The 12,717-nt window shown below is 37.8% G+C and overlaps 1 protein-coding gene across 1 annotated transcript in view; it reads right to left on the reverse strand.

Moving 5' to 3' along the window:
• Positions 1-1,330: 1,330 nt before the first annotated feature.
• MINDY2 (MINDY lysine 48 deubiquitinase 2) overlaps positions 1,331-12,717 on the reverse strand; it is a 32,698-nt gene continuing 21,311 nt past the window's right edge. The window contains exons 7-9 of the mRNA XM_059858247.1: positions 11,469-11,642; positions 10,380-10,553; positions 1,331-8,995 (exon numbers count right to left, since the gene is read on the reverse strand). Of these exons, the coding sequence (XP_059714230.1) occupies positions 8,876-8,995; positions 10,380-10,553; positions 11,469-11,642 (468 nt within the window). The 3' untranslated portion in view covers positions 1,331-8,875. The remainder of the gene's footprint in view (positions 8,996-10,379; positions 10,554-11,468; positions 11,643-12,717) is intronic.

Below are 12,717 nucleotides of genomic sequence, written 5' to 3' on the forward strand. Positions count from 1 at the left end.
CATTAGAACCCAAAAATAGCAAAATACTCAAGCAAGGCCCAAAGAAAGAATTTTTGTTTGCTCTTTGTGTTTAGCAAAGCTCTGTGGAAGTTTGAAACAGCTGGGGTTTTACACCAGACTACCACAAACTCTGCTTCCAGGGCTTGGGGACTCCTGCACTGCTCCTGATGTGGCCTGAGCAGAAGGCTGCATCTTGTTAAGCCTTTTGGATTGGGTCAGTACAGAAGGGTCTGTGTTAAACCAGGCCCAAACAGAAATGCCAGGCAGCCAGGCCAGGACTCATTTATCACCCAGCCAGGGTAAGGGTATAGTTGCAACTTGCTGTTCAGCAAGGGAGAAAAGCTGGGTGCTGGATGGTTACCCAAATAACAGGGGACTCCTAGCAGAACAGAAGAGCTTAGGAAGTAGTTCTTGAGTAAGAGCTGGAAGGGTCTGATCCACATTGCCTGTGAAAGAAGGATTTAAGTTACATTTTTTAAGGCATGAGGCAGTAAGAAGATGCTGATTTCTGCTTGCTGTGTGGAAGAACTGCCAAGCACCTGCAGTGTTCCAGGGGCACCAAGAGCAGAGCAGAGAATGAGTTCAACTAAACTGGTTTTGAGTGAACAGCCTTTCAGCAAAGATGGAGGAGAGAGAAACTGAGAAACCTGCTGTGCAACAGCATTGTCTCTAATTAATCCTATATGGATATTCACATCTGATAAATACTTAAGTTTAAACAAAAGAAAGGCACTGTCTCAGCAAGTGTGTCACTTACCTTGATATATTAATACATCTTATTCAATTCTTAAAAGAAAAATCTAGGAAGTTCAATTTACTGAGTTTTGCTGCAGGAGTTTCCAGGAGAAAGTACAAATTCCCAGTGCATTTTCCAAAGTACTTGTGCATTTGGCTGCAGTCTGGGCTTTATCAGGTGTGACAACACACACAAAACATATATCTGCTCCAAGATGAATTGATAGTGACTAATGGATCAAATGGGGAATTTCAAAGTTTATAACCTTAAAAGACAAAGCTATAAGAGGTACAAAAATAAAGCTTGAGATGTGCTTGGTTCCCTGTAAAAGTCTAGATATGCACTCCAACAGTTACTTAAGTAAATTGTGATTGTGCAGGTGTAGTAATTTCACTTAAAATACTAAAACTCAGACAATGGGGGAAAAAACTGATTGAAAACAAATTGGTGAAGTCTTTGAATTTATCAAAAGCTGAAGAGCACCAGAAGTCTATCCTTGTTTTCCAGAGTGCGTTTTTGTTGGGTTATTGTTTGTTGGGTTTTTAAGTATATTTTTTAAAGTATATAATCCAACATTTATTATTAGGAAAGAACTTAAATATCTAAATGAAATATTTATTTAAGTTTGCTCACTTAAATTTATTTACATACAATGAGTTTCAGAAGACTGTTAACCAAAATAAATCTCAGTTGGGTAAAGAGCTTGAACTAGAGAGAGGCTGATAGCAGGAGACACTATTTAAAAGGTAACAGATTTTAACAGCTTTGTGGTACACAAACAAAAAGGGTATTAAGATACAGAACTGGATTTCTCTGAAAACTATTTGTGTTCAAAATTATTTTAACAATTTACAAGGAAATGTTATTTCCTTATAGTCTTTAAAAACACATTAATACAATATAAACAATTAAGGCTTTTAAAATGCAAAACATTCAGTAGTTGAACTTGTAGATGCCATTACAGTGCTGGATAATGGTGTCACATGATGAAAAGTATTTCATTCACATACGTTGGTACAAATGACACTGCATGACTAGATTTAATTGTGTCATGCACCTCTAAAACACAAGTTAAAAAAATATAACTTCTCCCCTCTCTTGGTCAATCCAGAGTCACTTGCATCAGCTTTACTTTGCATTTCCATTTAAGAGAGATCAAGTAAGCATGGGCTGACTATAGACTCACAGCTAAATGCTGATTGAACACAGGAATTGCACAATTCTGATGGCATCTTGAAGACATTACTAATCTGGAAGTATTTTGGAACTTTTCTAAAATATGTCAGGTTTTGTGGCTTTTTAAAAAAACATTTCATTGTAAAAACACCCAGTCAAGGCTGTTAAGACAACAAATACTTGACTTAGCACTGGAGAACTTGGGATGACTTCTGTAGGATTCATTTTTGTATGTTCCACCAGTCATTTCTTCACTAAGCTTACATGTGTGTGTAAAAGGTGATTATCACAACTTGTACAAATAAGGGCTGTGCAGCTTGTGACCAGATAAAAGGATAACTGAAAATTATTTAAAAAAAAAAATCTTTGATGTTGTTTTGCTGAAAGCTGTAGTATAAACCAAACCTCTGTCATTGAACATTAAAGCTCTATCAGGGTATTGTGGGGAAACTGCTGACATTATTTCTCACTCCCTTATAGAGAAATTGCTGTAAGGAATTAACATAATACTGAGCAAGATGTAACAGAATAGATTTCTGTGGCACAAGTACTTGATACTTCTGTAGTTCTGAGAACTGCTATCAAAGTTGTAAATAGTGACTACACACTGCAGAAATACAGGGAAAAGCCATTCACAGGTGCTGTGATCTGTCCAGTACAATCTGATAGCAACCTGCATTAATTTGGGATGTTTTTGCAAGTACAAAGCCTATCCAAACCAGAACCTGCTTATTTCATCAATGTCTGCACTGTAACTCTACCTCACCAGTCACACTTTCCAGCAGAATGTTACAGCACTCAAGAGTTATCAAAATACAAATGAAGAAACCCTTGCTACACTAGGTTTGTCTCTTGAAATCATTGTACCTGTGGTCACTTTTTTAAAGGGGTTCTCTAAAATTATTTTTGCTTGCCAATCCCTAAGAGAAAGCATGTAAGAAATCCAGAAATGCAAGCTGTAACCCGAGTATATGGAATGCAAACATGTAATTATTGCAACTATTCATGATAAAAAATGCAAAAGCTGGATTACAAATAAAGTCCACAAGCAGGTTCCTTGGTTCACTGCATCCATCTGCAGTGTCTTGAAGATCCCATCTACGACTGTGCTTTTCCATAAGCAATGGAAGGATTTTATTTCCACAGCAATACTCCTTTTTTCTGTAGTTAACAGAATCACTGGTAACATATACCCATGCAATTGGCCAAAATCCCCACACTGTTACCTCACAGAGAACCTGGGTTCAAACTCTCAGTGTGAAGGGCTTCTCTAAAACTCAGTTGTGAACACAACAATAAGTAGGATAAACCAGTTTCTGGCTCTGGTTAATCTGCAATAACAGAAGCCCTAAAATTAACAGACCTATTTCTGGCCTGATACCAAAATACTGGACAGAAAACTGTCTGTTTTCATAGATATTTTGGAGTTCCCCAAAACAAGAGATGAGCAAAGCCAAGGGTGTTCACATTACTCAGCTGATTTCAGTTTTTAAAGTGATTTAAGACACACTGGTGTTTCTTTGAATTGCAGCTTTGAGCTTTTCCTTGACATGTGCCAGTAAGCAGGAACAAAAGCCACCACAGGGCTTCTAACAAAAATACAAGTTATCTCAGCTTTTTTGGAAACACATTCAGAAGAAATCTAAAAATGTTACACTAAGGTGAAATTTTCAAAACTGCTTAGCATAAACTTAACTTTTCAAAGTTACAGCTGAAGTTTTAACTCAAAAAGCCCATCCAAATGTTCCTAAAGGCTTCAACAGGAGAACATGAACTTCAAGACAGACAAGTATCCCATTATTTTGTCCAACTCTGTGATGGAGAACCTCAGTTTGTCTCAGCTAAAGGCTCTGGCTCATGAGACACTATTAGATCAATCCCCCTGTGATTCACAACTGGTGTCACTTATGGTGGATGGGACCTAAACTGAAATTGGGTCAGCACTAAAGGAAGTTCAAGAGAGTAATTTAAAAAAATAATAAAACTTAGCTGAGTTTGTGTCCCTGTGCACCCCAAGGTCTCTGTACATTTGGCTGAGTTTGACTCTATCAAACAACCCCCATTTCATTCACTGCCTGTTGAGGAGGGCAGCACGGGCAGTGCCTCAGCTCTGATCACAGCAGCTGCCTTGGATTTCAGCAGTGTTACACTATTTGTAAGCACTGTGTAGACTGAGCTAGCAAACTTTTCAGTTCCTCTGAGTGCTGAAACTTCATCTGAATCATTCCCTAGGATTTCCCAAAAATAACACTATTTTGTTGCATGTTTTTCTATGCTAGTGAGGCAAACATGGGATCTTGACTTTGTAATGATAATTAACTGAGTATTTAAAGATTTTAACCTTGAAAAACAAGGAATTGCCCATTTCAGCACATAAAGCTTCTCCATGAACACAAGTAATCCTACAAACCAGAAAAGGAATGAGGAAGGCAGATTTCAGCAAGTTCTCTAGAGAGCTCTCCAGGAAAGAGAGCTCAGAGTGATAGGAGCTGACACTGACCAAAACTGAACAGTAGGCAACTGACATTTAATCAGAATATTTGGAGCTATCAGAGGATCAGCACAGCTAGTCCTGAATGTAAAGCACAGTGAGAGTGAAGAGCCGTGTGTCCAGGGACAGACACAGCCAACCTGCCAGGAAATGAACCTGCTGGGCATTACCTAGGTGAGAAAATGTGGCCACTGCACGCTGTGCCACAGCTATTTGTGTCCAAAAGAACAGCAAAATTAAGGACAAAGCCTTAAACAATCTCTAGAGGTAGCATAGGGACTATTAGTGTTCCAGCCTCTCTTTCCTCCTTAGCACTCCCCTGTGGCACTTCTTCCCCATCAAAGCAGATCACAGCTGAGCTTGCATGCACTGCTTTCCTGCTGGGCAAGCTGTGAAAGAGGGAGCTGTACAGGGGCACTGAACATCAGCCAGACTCTGTCCATGACATGGTGGGAGAAGGGGTCACTCACCCCTTCCTCTTTTCCCACTCAGCACTAACAGTCTCTGGCTAGTTATGCTTAATAAAAAAGGATGTGCATTTGTCAAGATGAAATGCCACTTTCAGCTCTTGCACATGACATTTGCTATCCCTGGACTGAATGAATATTTTTGAGAGTTGGATTTTTCTTGCTCCCAAGGTGTTCATCATAGCACGGATGGGAAAAATGGGAGCATTCTACTGCAACCAAACTACAGATTGTTATTTTTGCTTTTCTGTAATATGCTTTCTAATGAGGATTCTCCATCAATTAATGTGCATTTCCTGAGTCACCTGTTCAATGCTGCAACCTTTAAAAATCTACTTTTAGACAAAGTAAGCTCTTAATTCAGTATGTTGTATTAAAGGATGTACTTTGTATAGACTGTCTAATAAGCATCCTAATGCAAAGAGCTGATCCAAGCAGTGAGCTGACTTTGTTACAGAACCAGTGGAGCAGGAATGAAGAATGGTTCAGTTAAAAATATATCAGCTTTACCTTTCACTTTAGTATTTCCTGCTGAATGCACAAGAAAATTCATTTCAAGAACTCAAAATTGCCTTTTATTACGTACTGGAAACTTTTTTCAAGAGCTTGTGTGTACAAGTTTGAAGAAACATGACAAAAATGTGACATACCAAGAGCCTGCCTGGCAGTCCCAGCAGAGCCTGTGCTTCCCTTGGAGCTCCTGTGAACTCCTGGGAGCCACAAGAGCAGCTCTGCAGAGAAACTCTGAACACCTTATTTCTGACATGAACAACATGGACAGCTAACAAAATGTAGTTTTTGCATTGTGTTTAGGTGAATTTTCAGGAATGCTGATTTCATTCTCTGGTGTTACAACCCTCTGGATCTGCTTTGCTGGGTTGCAGATTCCACGAGTGTCACAAGAAAACTGGTGGATTTGAGCATTTACAAAGTGCCTTATAGAAAAACATTTATCTCTACGGCAGTGCTCCATTTTTTGCTAATCTTAAGAATACTTGTGTGTAGCTTTTTTTATGTCACAACTATAATGCAACAACAAAAATTCTATGATTCTGTTTTCTGTGCTAGCATTTATCTAGTGGAAAACAAGTTCTACTCTACTTTTCTGGACACTGTCATATATATTATGTAGGTATTTGGAGCATGTACCTGCTAAATTGTATAAATAGATTCAAAGTATAAGTCTATACCCTTTTGCCAGAACATGAGCTGGAGAAAAAAAAAAAAAAAAGAAAAAAAAAGGCAAATGAAGTAAACAGAAGTAGATATTGTCTTCCTGGTACTCCAAGACTAAATTGTGCAATATTGTTTTCCAAGCTCACTTCATATAGATACAAGCAATTCTGTTCAGGTTTTTTGATCCTCAGACACAGAGAAACCAACTGTGACAGATGCTTTTGGAATGGTTACTCCCAGCAGGGCATAAATTAAGCTTCCAGGTGAATTTCATTTTGGGTATTAGGAAGCTCAACTGCTTATAACGTTTGCCACTAGCAAGTTCAACTCATGCAGCCCTAAATTTCAGGAATTCTTTACCTTTTTTCCAAAGCTTCAAGACCTGTAAAGAAAAAAGGATATTAACAGAGGACTGTTTCCATAGCATGCCTTCCATCTCAGATACCCTGAAACCTTTACTCCTCTATGAAAGAAACGGAATTATCAGGGAGTTGCAACTTCATGATGAGCATTGCATTTAACTCTTCTTCCTCTGTGACCAAATGACCATAATTCCTCTAACTACAGTCTATTAAGTTTCAGGCATCTGTCTGAATCTGGAAATGTTACATGAATTCTTCTAATATGAACAAGTATCTTAGGCAAAGAGATAAACTCCATAGCCACAACAGCTAGATTCCTTCCAAAAGGAGTTTAAGTGGCAATACTGTCACTGAAAATAATAACAAACACTTAGCTTGACATATTTATTTTTCAAGGTCAATAAATAAATGTAAATACACAAAATTTGGAAAAATCTTAGTAACAGAATGTTTTTAAACAACATTCTGGCTTAAAGTCTCTGTTATTGACACTATTGGAATATTTTCTCATCTACTTAAAGTAGCTAAGTCATTATGTTGGTGATCTTCCATCACATTAATTTTTGAAGTTAGGCTGCTGCAAAGGAAAAAAAGACATCAACCTTTGCTTTGACATAGAAAATTATCTGAACTGCATACATTAAGTATTAAAATTACTTCTCTGGGCATGACTTTTCTAGAGAAGATATTTTTAAATTTACAGTTTACATATTAGAGACCTCCTGCTGTTCATTACTTCATCATTACAAAAGGGAAATCGTAACAAAAGTGGAAGAAAAACAAAAGAGGAAAAAGCATGGAAGAAAAGTGATACAAATTGGCCCTTTAGTTGGTAAGACATTCTTCCTTTATCTCATTTTCATTCTAGGTTGAACAGATGTGTGTGATGACTGGTTGCCATCAGTGCAGCCAGTCTGCTTGAAATAACTGTGAAGTGGCTTTTTACCAGTGGACTTGTGTTAGACACCCACTTTTGCAGACATTCTCCAAACACCTGGAAGCAGGAAGGTCATATTCCACCTCAGCTTGCCCAGGTTATTCTGTGTGAACACTAAGGCTTAGAGCACAGATACAGAACTTGCCAGGAGAAGCAGCCTTTTTCAAAAGTATCTATAAATCGCTAAATAGAAATTTTTATCAAAAGGTTCAGCAAGAACTAATTGTTATTGATTTAATGGAAGTGGAGGAAGATTTGTGGTTCCCTCAATATTCATCAAGTGTTCTGTTTCCGCATTCTATAAATACTACAAGATGCAACATGTTTATTTGGTTCCCATAAATTAGAAAAATCTGGTTTCCAAAAATTCTAAATTAGTGATTTAAAAAACCAAAATATTACACCTGACCACCTTTCAAACCATCTCAGAGAGGCAGCTTCACTCCTCTCTCACCCCTTCAGAAGTGTGCTTTTTTAAGAATACATGATTTATAAAACAAACAAAAAGTGTGTTTTTAACTACAGTACACTTGCTTAAATATACAAGTGGACACGTTAACGTCATGTTGAAGTTCAAGGTACTTCTGGATAAAAGGCAGATAGTTAGTTATTTTAACTCTGCATTCTCATATAGAATAAGGATTATTATAGACTTTAGTTTCCTCTCATCATTCATCTATCATATGGAGAGGTCAATAAATAAAAGCTTATCTGGTCCAGTTTACCTACAAGAGAAAAAAATAATAAAAGAAAAAGAAGTTACCTAGAAAATTACTTGTTTAACCCTGATAACATCTGAGTTGCCATACCCAGTTTGTAGCTGCAAGAAAAGCAAACAATATTCATCTTGCTTTTTAATAAATGCCCCATTTTCTTCATGACAATTTTCGTATGCTGCCTATCAAGTCACATATTCTTGGGGCAAGAAAGCTGGCCAGGAGATGCAGTGATAGCAGTAACAAGTATAAATCTGGGTTCAAAAAAAGAACATACCAGATCCAGAAGCAAAGAAATCTGGACACACTGAGGAGGCAGTGCCCAGCTGTTATTTGGGCTCTTGTGTCATGGAGACTATACCCAGCCTAAGATATAGTTTCATACTAAGGAAGTAACACGGAACTCCATTGTGCTCGTGTACAGACTTCAGGAAAAAGCCTTACACAAAATGAATTACCTTTGTTTAGAGTAGAAGATAAAATAGCTTACTAACTGATGTCATGAGTAATGGATGTCACTATGACACAGGACTTGCCATGAGTTGTGTGTTCAGCTACAAGGTGCAATATTTCTTATGACTAACTCAAAGCACAGCCGCATCCAACTGTGATTTGGAATTCCCTCTTGAGCAGCACGCGCTATGACTTTGAAGGAAGTCTGATTGGTACAAAGTCATCCATCCTCTCTTGGAACATGAACAAAATCCATGGGGTAGTCAGGCACAGGCGGCATGTAACAGGTTTGTCTTCCTTTTTACTCCTTGTTTTTGCTTCTGAGGACATGCACTTGGCTCCAGATGGAATCCATGCTCTGTTACAAGAGAACACAGCTGTTCTTCTCTTTCTCCCTCTCCTTCTCTCGAGGCTCTTTGCGTTTGCGTTCGTTACTCGCGGATTGTCTTGTGCTGGCTGGAGAGGCAGCACCTTGTACCTGCTGTGTAGGGAAAATAAGATGGGAAATAAACCCAGCACCACTGCACATATACAGCCTGAACTCCTCCTGTGTGGTCAAGTTCACAAACAAAAAGTTTAAGTATTATGCAAACCAGTAGAGTTCAGGTAGGGTTTTTGGTATACCTACTCCATGACCTCTACAAAAGTTGTGTATTTCTTGAAAATTAAGTCAGCTGAAAATATATTTCAAGTTTCATGTGTCCTTTCTGTTGTGTCCACATATACCGATCAGTAGTTTCAATAAAATATGGTTTCAAGCATTTTCTGGCACTTCTGTATTATTGCACTGGAAATTTTTCTGGGTTTCTCTTATAAGTACATAACCCACATTTCACAATTTGCAGAGTCAAAGTGCTGGTGTGGACAGTGAGATAATGGTAAGGCAACAGCTTTTTGTGACTACAAACTCTTCAATGACTTGGCAAGGGGGTTGATATCCAAAGGCAACGTAAGTTTTGTTAATTCATCATCTATTTCCTCTGTTACCCATTCATAGCTGCAAACGAGCAGGCTCTTAATCCTGCTCAGCAGGTTCTTCAGCTCCTTCTACCTTTGGAAGGTATGAATCTTAACTAGGTACTGCTGGTTCTATTTAAAGCAACAAAGAGTGCACATAACACAACTTTTACCTGTCAAAATTCTTGTTTCATGCTTAACAAACTTATCAGTTAATGGTTCTGAATTACTTCAGGCCAAAGATGCAGACTTTATATACATTATTTCTTACATATTTGTAAGGAATACAGTGCTTAAAAACTCTCTAAATCCAAAACACCAGGTTAAATAAATATTGTCTCTGGCACAGAAGATTCAGTTAAATTGCATTTTTTGATAGACTTGTTTATGAATTACATTTTCAGAAGATTTTGAAATCAACTGCTTATGGTTATGGGATGGAAAGGTGTACTGGGAATTGCCTGATTGGGAATAACAGAATAGATTGACATGAGATCACAGTCTGAATCACCTAAAAAGGTACAGCAACAAACTTCTGCAAGGCAACATAAAGACAAAGCTTCAACTCTTAGCAAAAAGTTTACCTCAATGCTCTTCTGCAAGTAATGTAAAAAACTAGCTAATACCATCTTTGTAACCTGACATATTAATTCATACCATCATTCCACAATAAGTATAAATGAAACCCTAATTTAGGGTTTCATTTTCATTAGGCCAGACTAAGCCTGCTTTAAAGTATTTAAATGTCTGCAGTTGCCATATCTACATGCATACTCCAACAACTGCAGTGTATTCCTAAAGATTCCTATATTCACCCCAGGCTGAAATATGTACAAGCACAGATGTATCTATGCAATTATTCATACTTTCTAAACTGATGATCATATTCTGTAGTACTGTTTTCTTACCTGGACCTGAGCAGCTGCTTGTTCTTGTTCCTGATAGTACTGAGAAGCTCTCCTGTCCTCCTCTTCCTGGAGCTTCTTTGCTAGCTCTAGATCACTGATTCCTTCTGGGATCTGTTCCCAGTTAATCTCTTGATTCTGCTGCTCTTGTTGTAGAGACAATGCCATCAGGTAATCCTAAGGAGTAAACCTGTGAATTAATGCTCTTTCACAGAGAACAGAGTCATGTCATACCAAGTGAATTTTTCAGCATGTGCAGCTACACAGTACCATCACTTTTCTCCCGGCCTTATCTTCAAATGGAGATCAGGAATTTGTTTCAGAACCTGTCCATAACCTCAACTGCAGGAAGGCTGACAACAGCTACTTTACATGTCTGCTTTCACAATGACTAAGCTGCAGCAGAGAAGACACAAAAACTAATTTTAAAATGTTGCTTTCAGGTTTAAATTCTATTACCTAGACAGCAGCAAATTATCTGTCAGATTTTTATTCTGAGAGAATGATTAATTTTCCCCCAGTATTTTAAAAAAATTAATGATGATGACTATAAACTTTATAGATTTTCAAAGAACTTAGTCTTGCTCTGCATTTGTGAATTAACTGGTACAAGCCAGCCCCACCTCAGACATGACTTCTGCAAACTCTGTGTGTCAGCAAGAATAACAAACACCCACCATGACACACAATCTGCTCTGGGGTCTGTCCTACATTCAGCCAAGTGGGCAGCAGAAGGCAAAGTTCAGCTATGACAATCTTAATGAGCTGAAGGGAGTTTGTTATGTAGGAAGAAATTCCACAGTCTGCTTCTGTTTCCATATACAAAACAGAGGTGACGTTTCACCTGAGTGGGGACTTGCCAGAAGTGGATTCTGAGAGATAAAAACCCCATTTTCCAAACTCAGTTGGTCTTACTTTTCCTCCCTCAAAACCACATTAATACATTCAAGTGGCACTTTTGGAACCCCAGTCTAATTACCTAAAGGAGTTTTATAGTCCCAGATATGCATGAGTATACACATCTGTGGAATTACACATAAATATGACTAAAAATCAGTACTAACTTACAATGGAAAGGCAGAAATCCAGTACCTGATCTATTTGATCCTGCTGCCCTCTGTAGACAGTTTCAGGGTCTGATGGAGGCCTCAGGTGGAATTCAGAGTCACAGAAATTCCCATCACCATCCACATTGTGTAAACTCTCCCACACAACCTTCTCTTCTGTAAGAAAGCCCTGGTCTGTCACCAGCAGGTAAAGCTGACCCTATACAGAAGAACAAAGAAAACTTGTAAAACTAAAAAAAAAATTAAAAAATTACTTTTTACAATCTATCAGAAATGATACAAATGTTGCATTCCAATAAAACATTCATTTAGAGTTTTAGCACATTTAGTAATTAAATAAATCAGCATACAGCATGAAACCACCAGACACTAGTATTCACTGCTAAATTAACAACCACACCATTTCTGTATTCCATCTTGCAACTCTTCATTCTTAATGGAAGTTCATATTGACTAGAAATTAATAGAAAACTTTAATATATATACATGAATGAATATATTAATATATATCAAGCTAGATACCTTGACAGCTCTTTAGAAACATACCTAAGAAGTAGACTTAAAACCTGGCAACAAAAACTTTAAATCCTAGTAGTAATCACATCAAATTCCAAAGGCAAGGTATGGAGACAAAGGTGACCTTTCCAAACAATCCAAGAGGCATTACCTCAAAATGGCCACATCTCAGACTTCATGTTTCATAATAAGTTTTGATAGAATTTGAGGTCTGTGTCAATTAAAAGCTCTAAATTTAAGATTCTTGCTATCACTGGTTACCAATAATTACTTTTGTTGGCATTTTAGTAATTTTACAGTTCCATAAGGCCAAATTTCTTGATTTCAAAGTCTGAAATTATAAAATGGGCTGGTCTGGAGTGAAGGAGACAATGCTAACAAGTGCAGATACCAAGGCACTGGAAGGATGAAATACAAGCTTAGGGTGAGGGAGTGGGAGAGGAGCTGAAATCAAAGGGAAATAACTGAAGTAGGCACCAAGTAAAAGGAGATGGTGCTGCATGTCTGAGAGACAGCAAAGCAGCACAAAATACCTGTTTGAATTTCCATTTAAATCAATCCATTTATTTCATCCTACCTTTTTTATCGTGTTTTTAGGATTATACTCCAAATCAAGAATGTTGTTACTGACCATAGAGCATTTTAAGACTGAAGCTCCCAATTAGTATGACTGAATGTACCAGATCAAGTGACTCAATACAAAACTTGTAGCAGTGGTTTAGCCATAAAAATCAAGGCAGTTTATTTGTGACATCCAC

The sequence above is a fragment of the Haemorhous mexicanus genome, chromosome 13 (assembly GCF_027477595.1).
Source record: "Haemorhous mexicanus isolate bHaeMex1 chromosome 13, bHaeMex1.pri, whole genome shotgun sequence".
NCBI classification, from domain to species: domain Eukaryota; kingdom Metazoa; phylum Chordata; class Aves; order Passeriformes; family Fringillidae; genus Haemorhous; species Haemorhous mexicanus.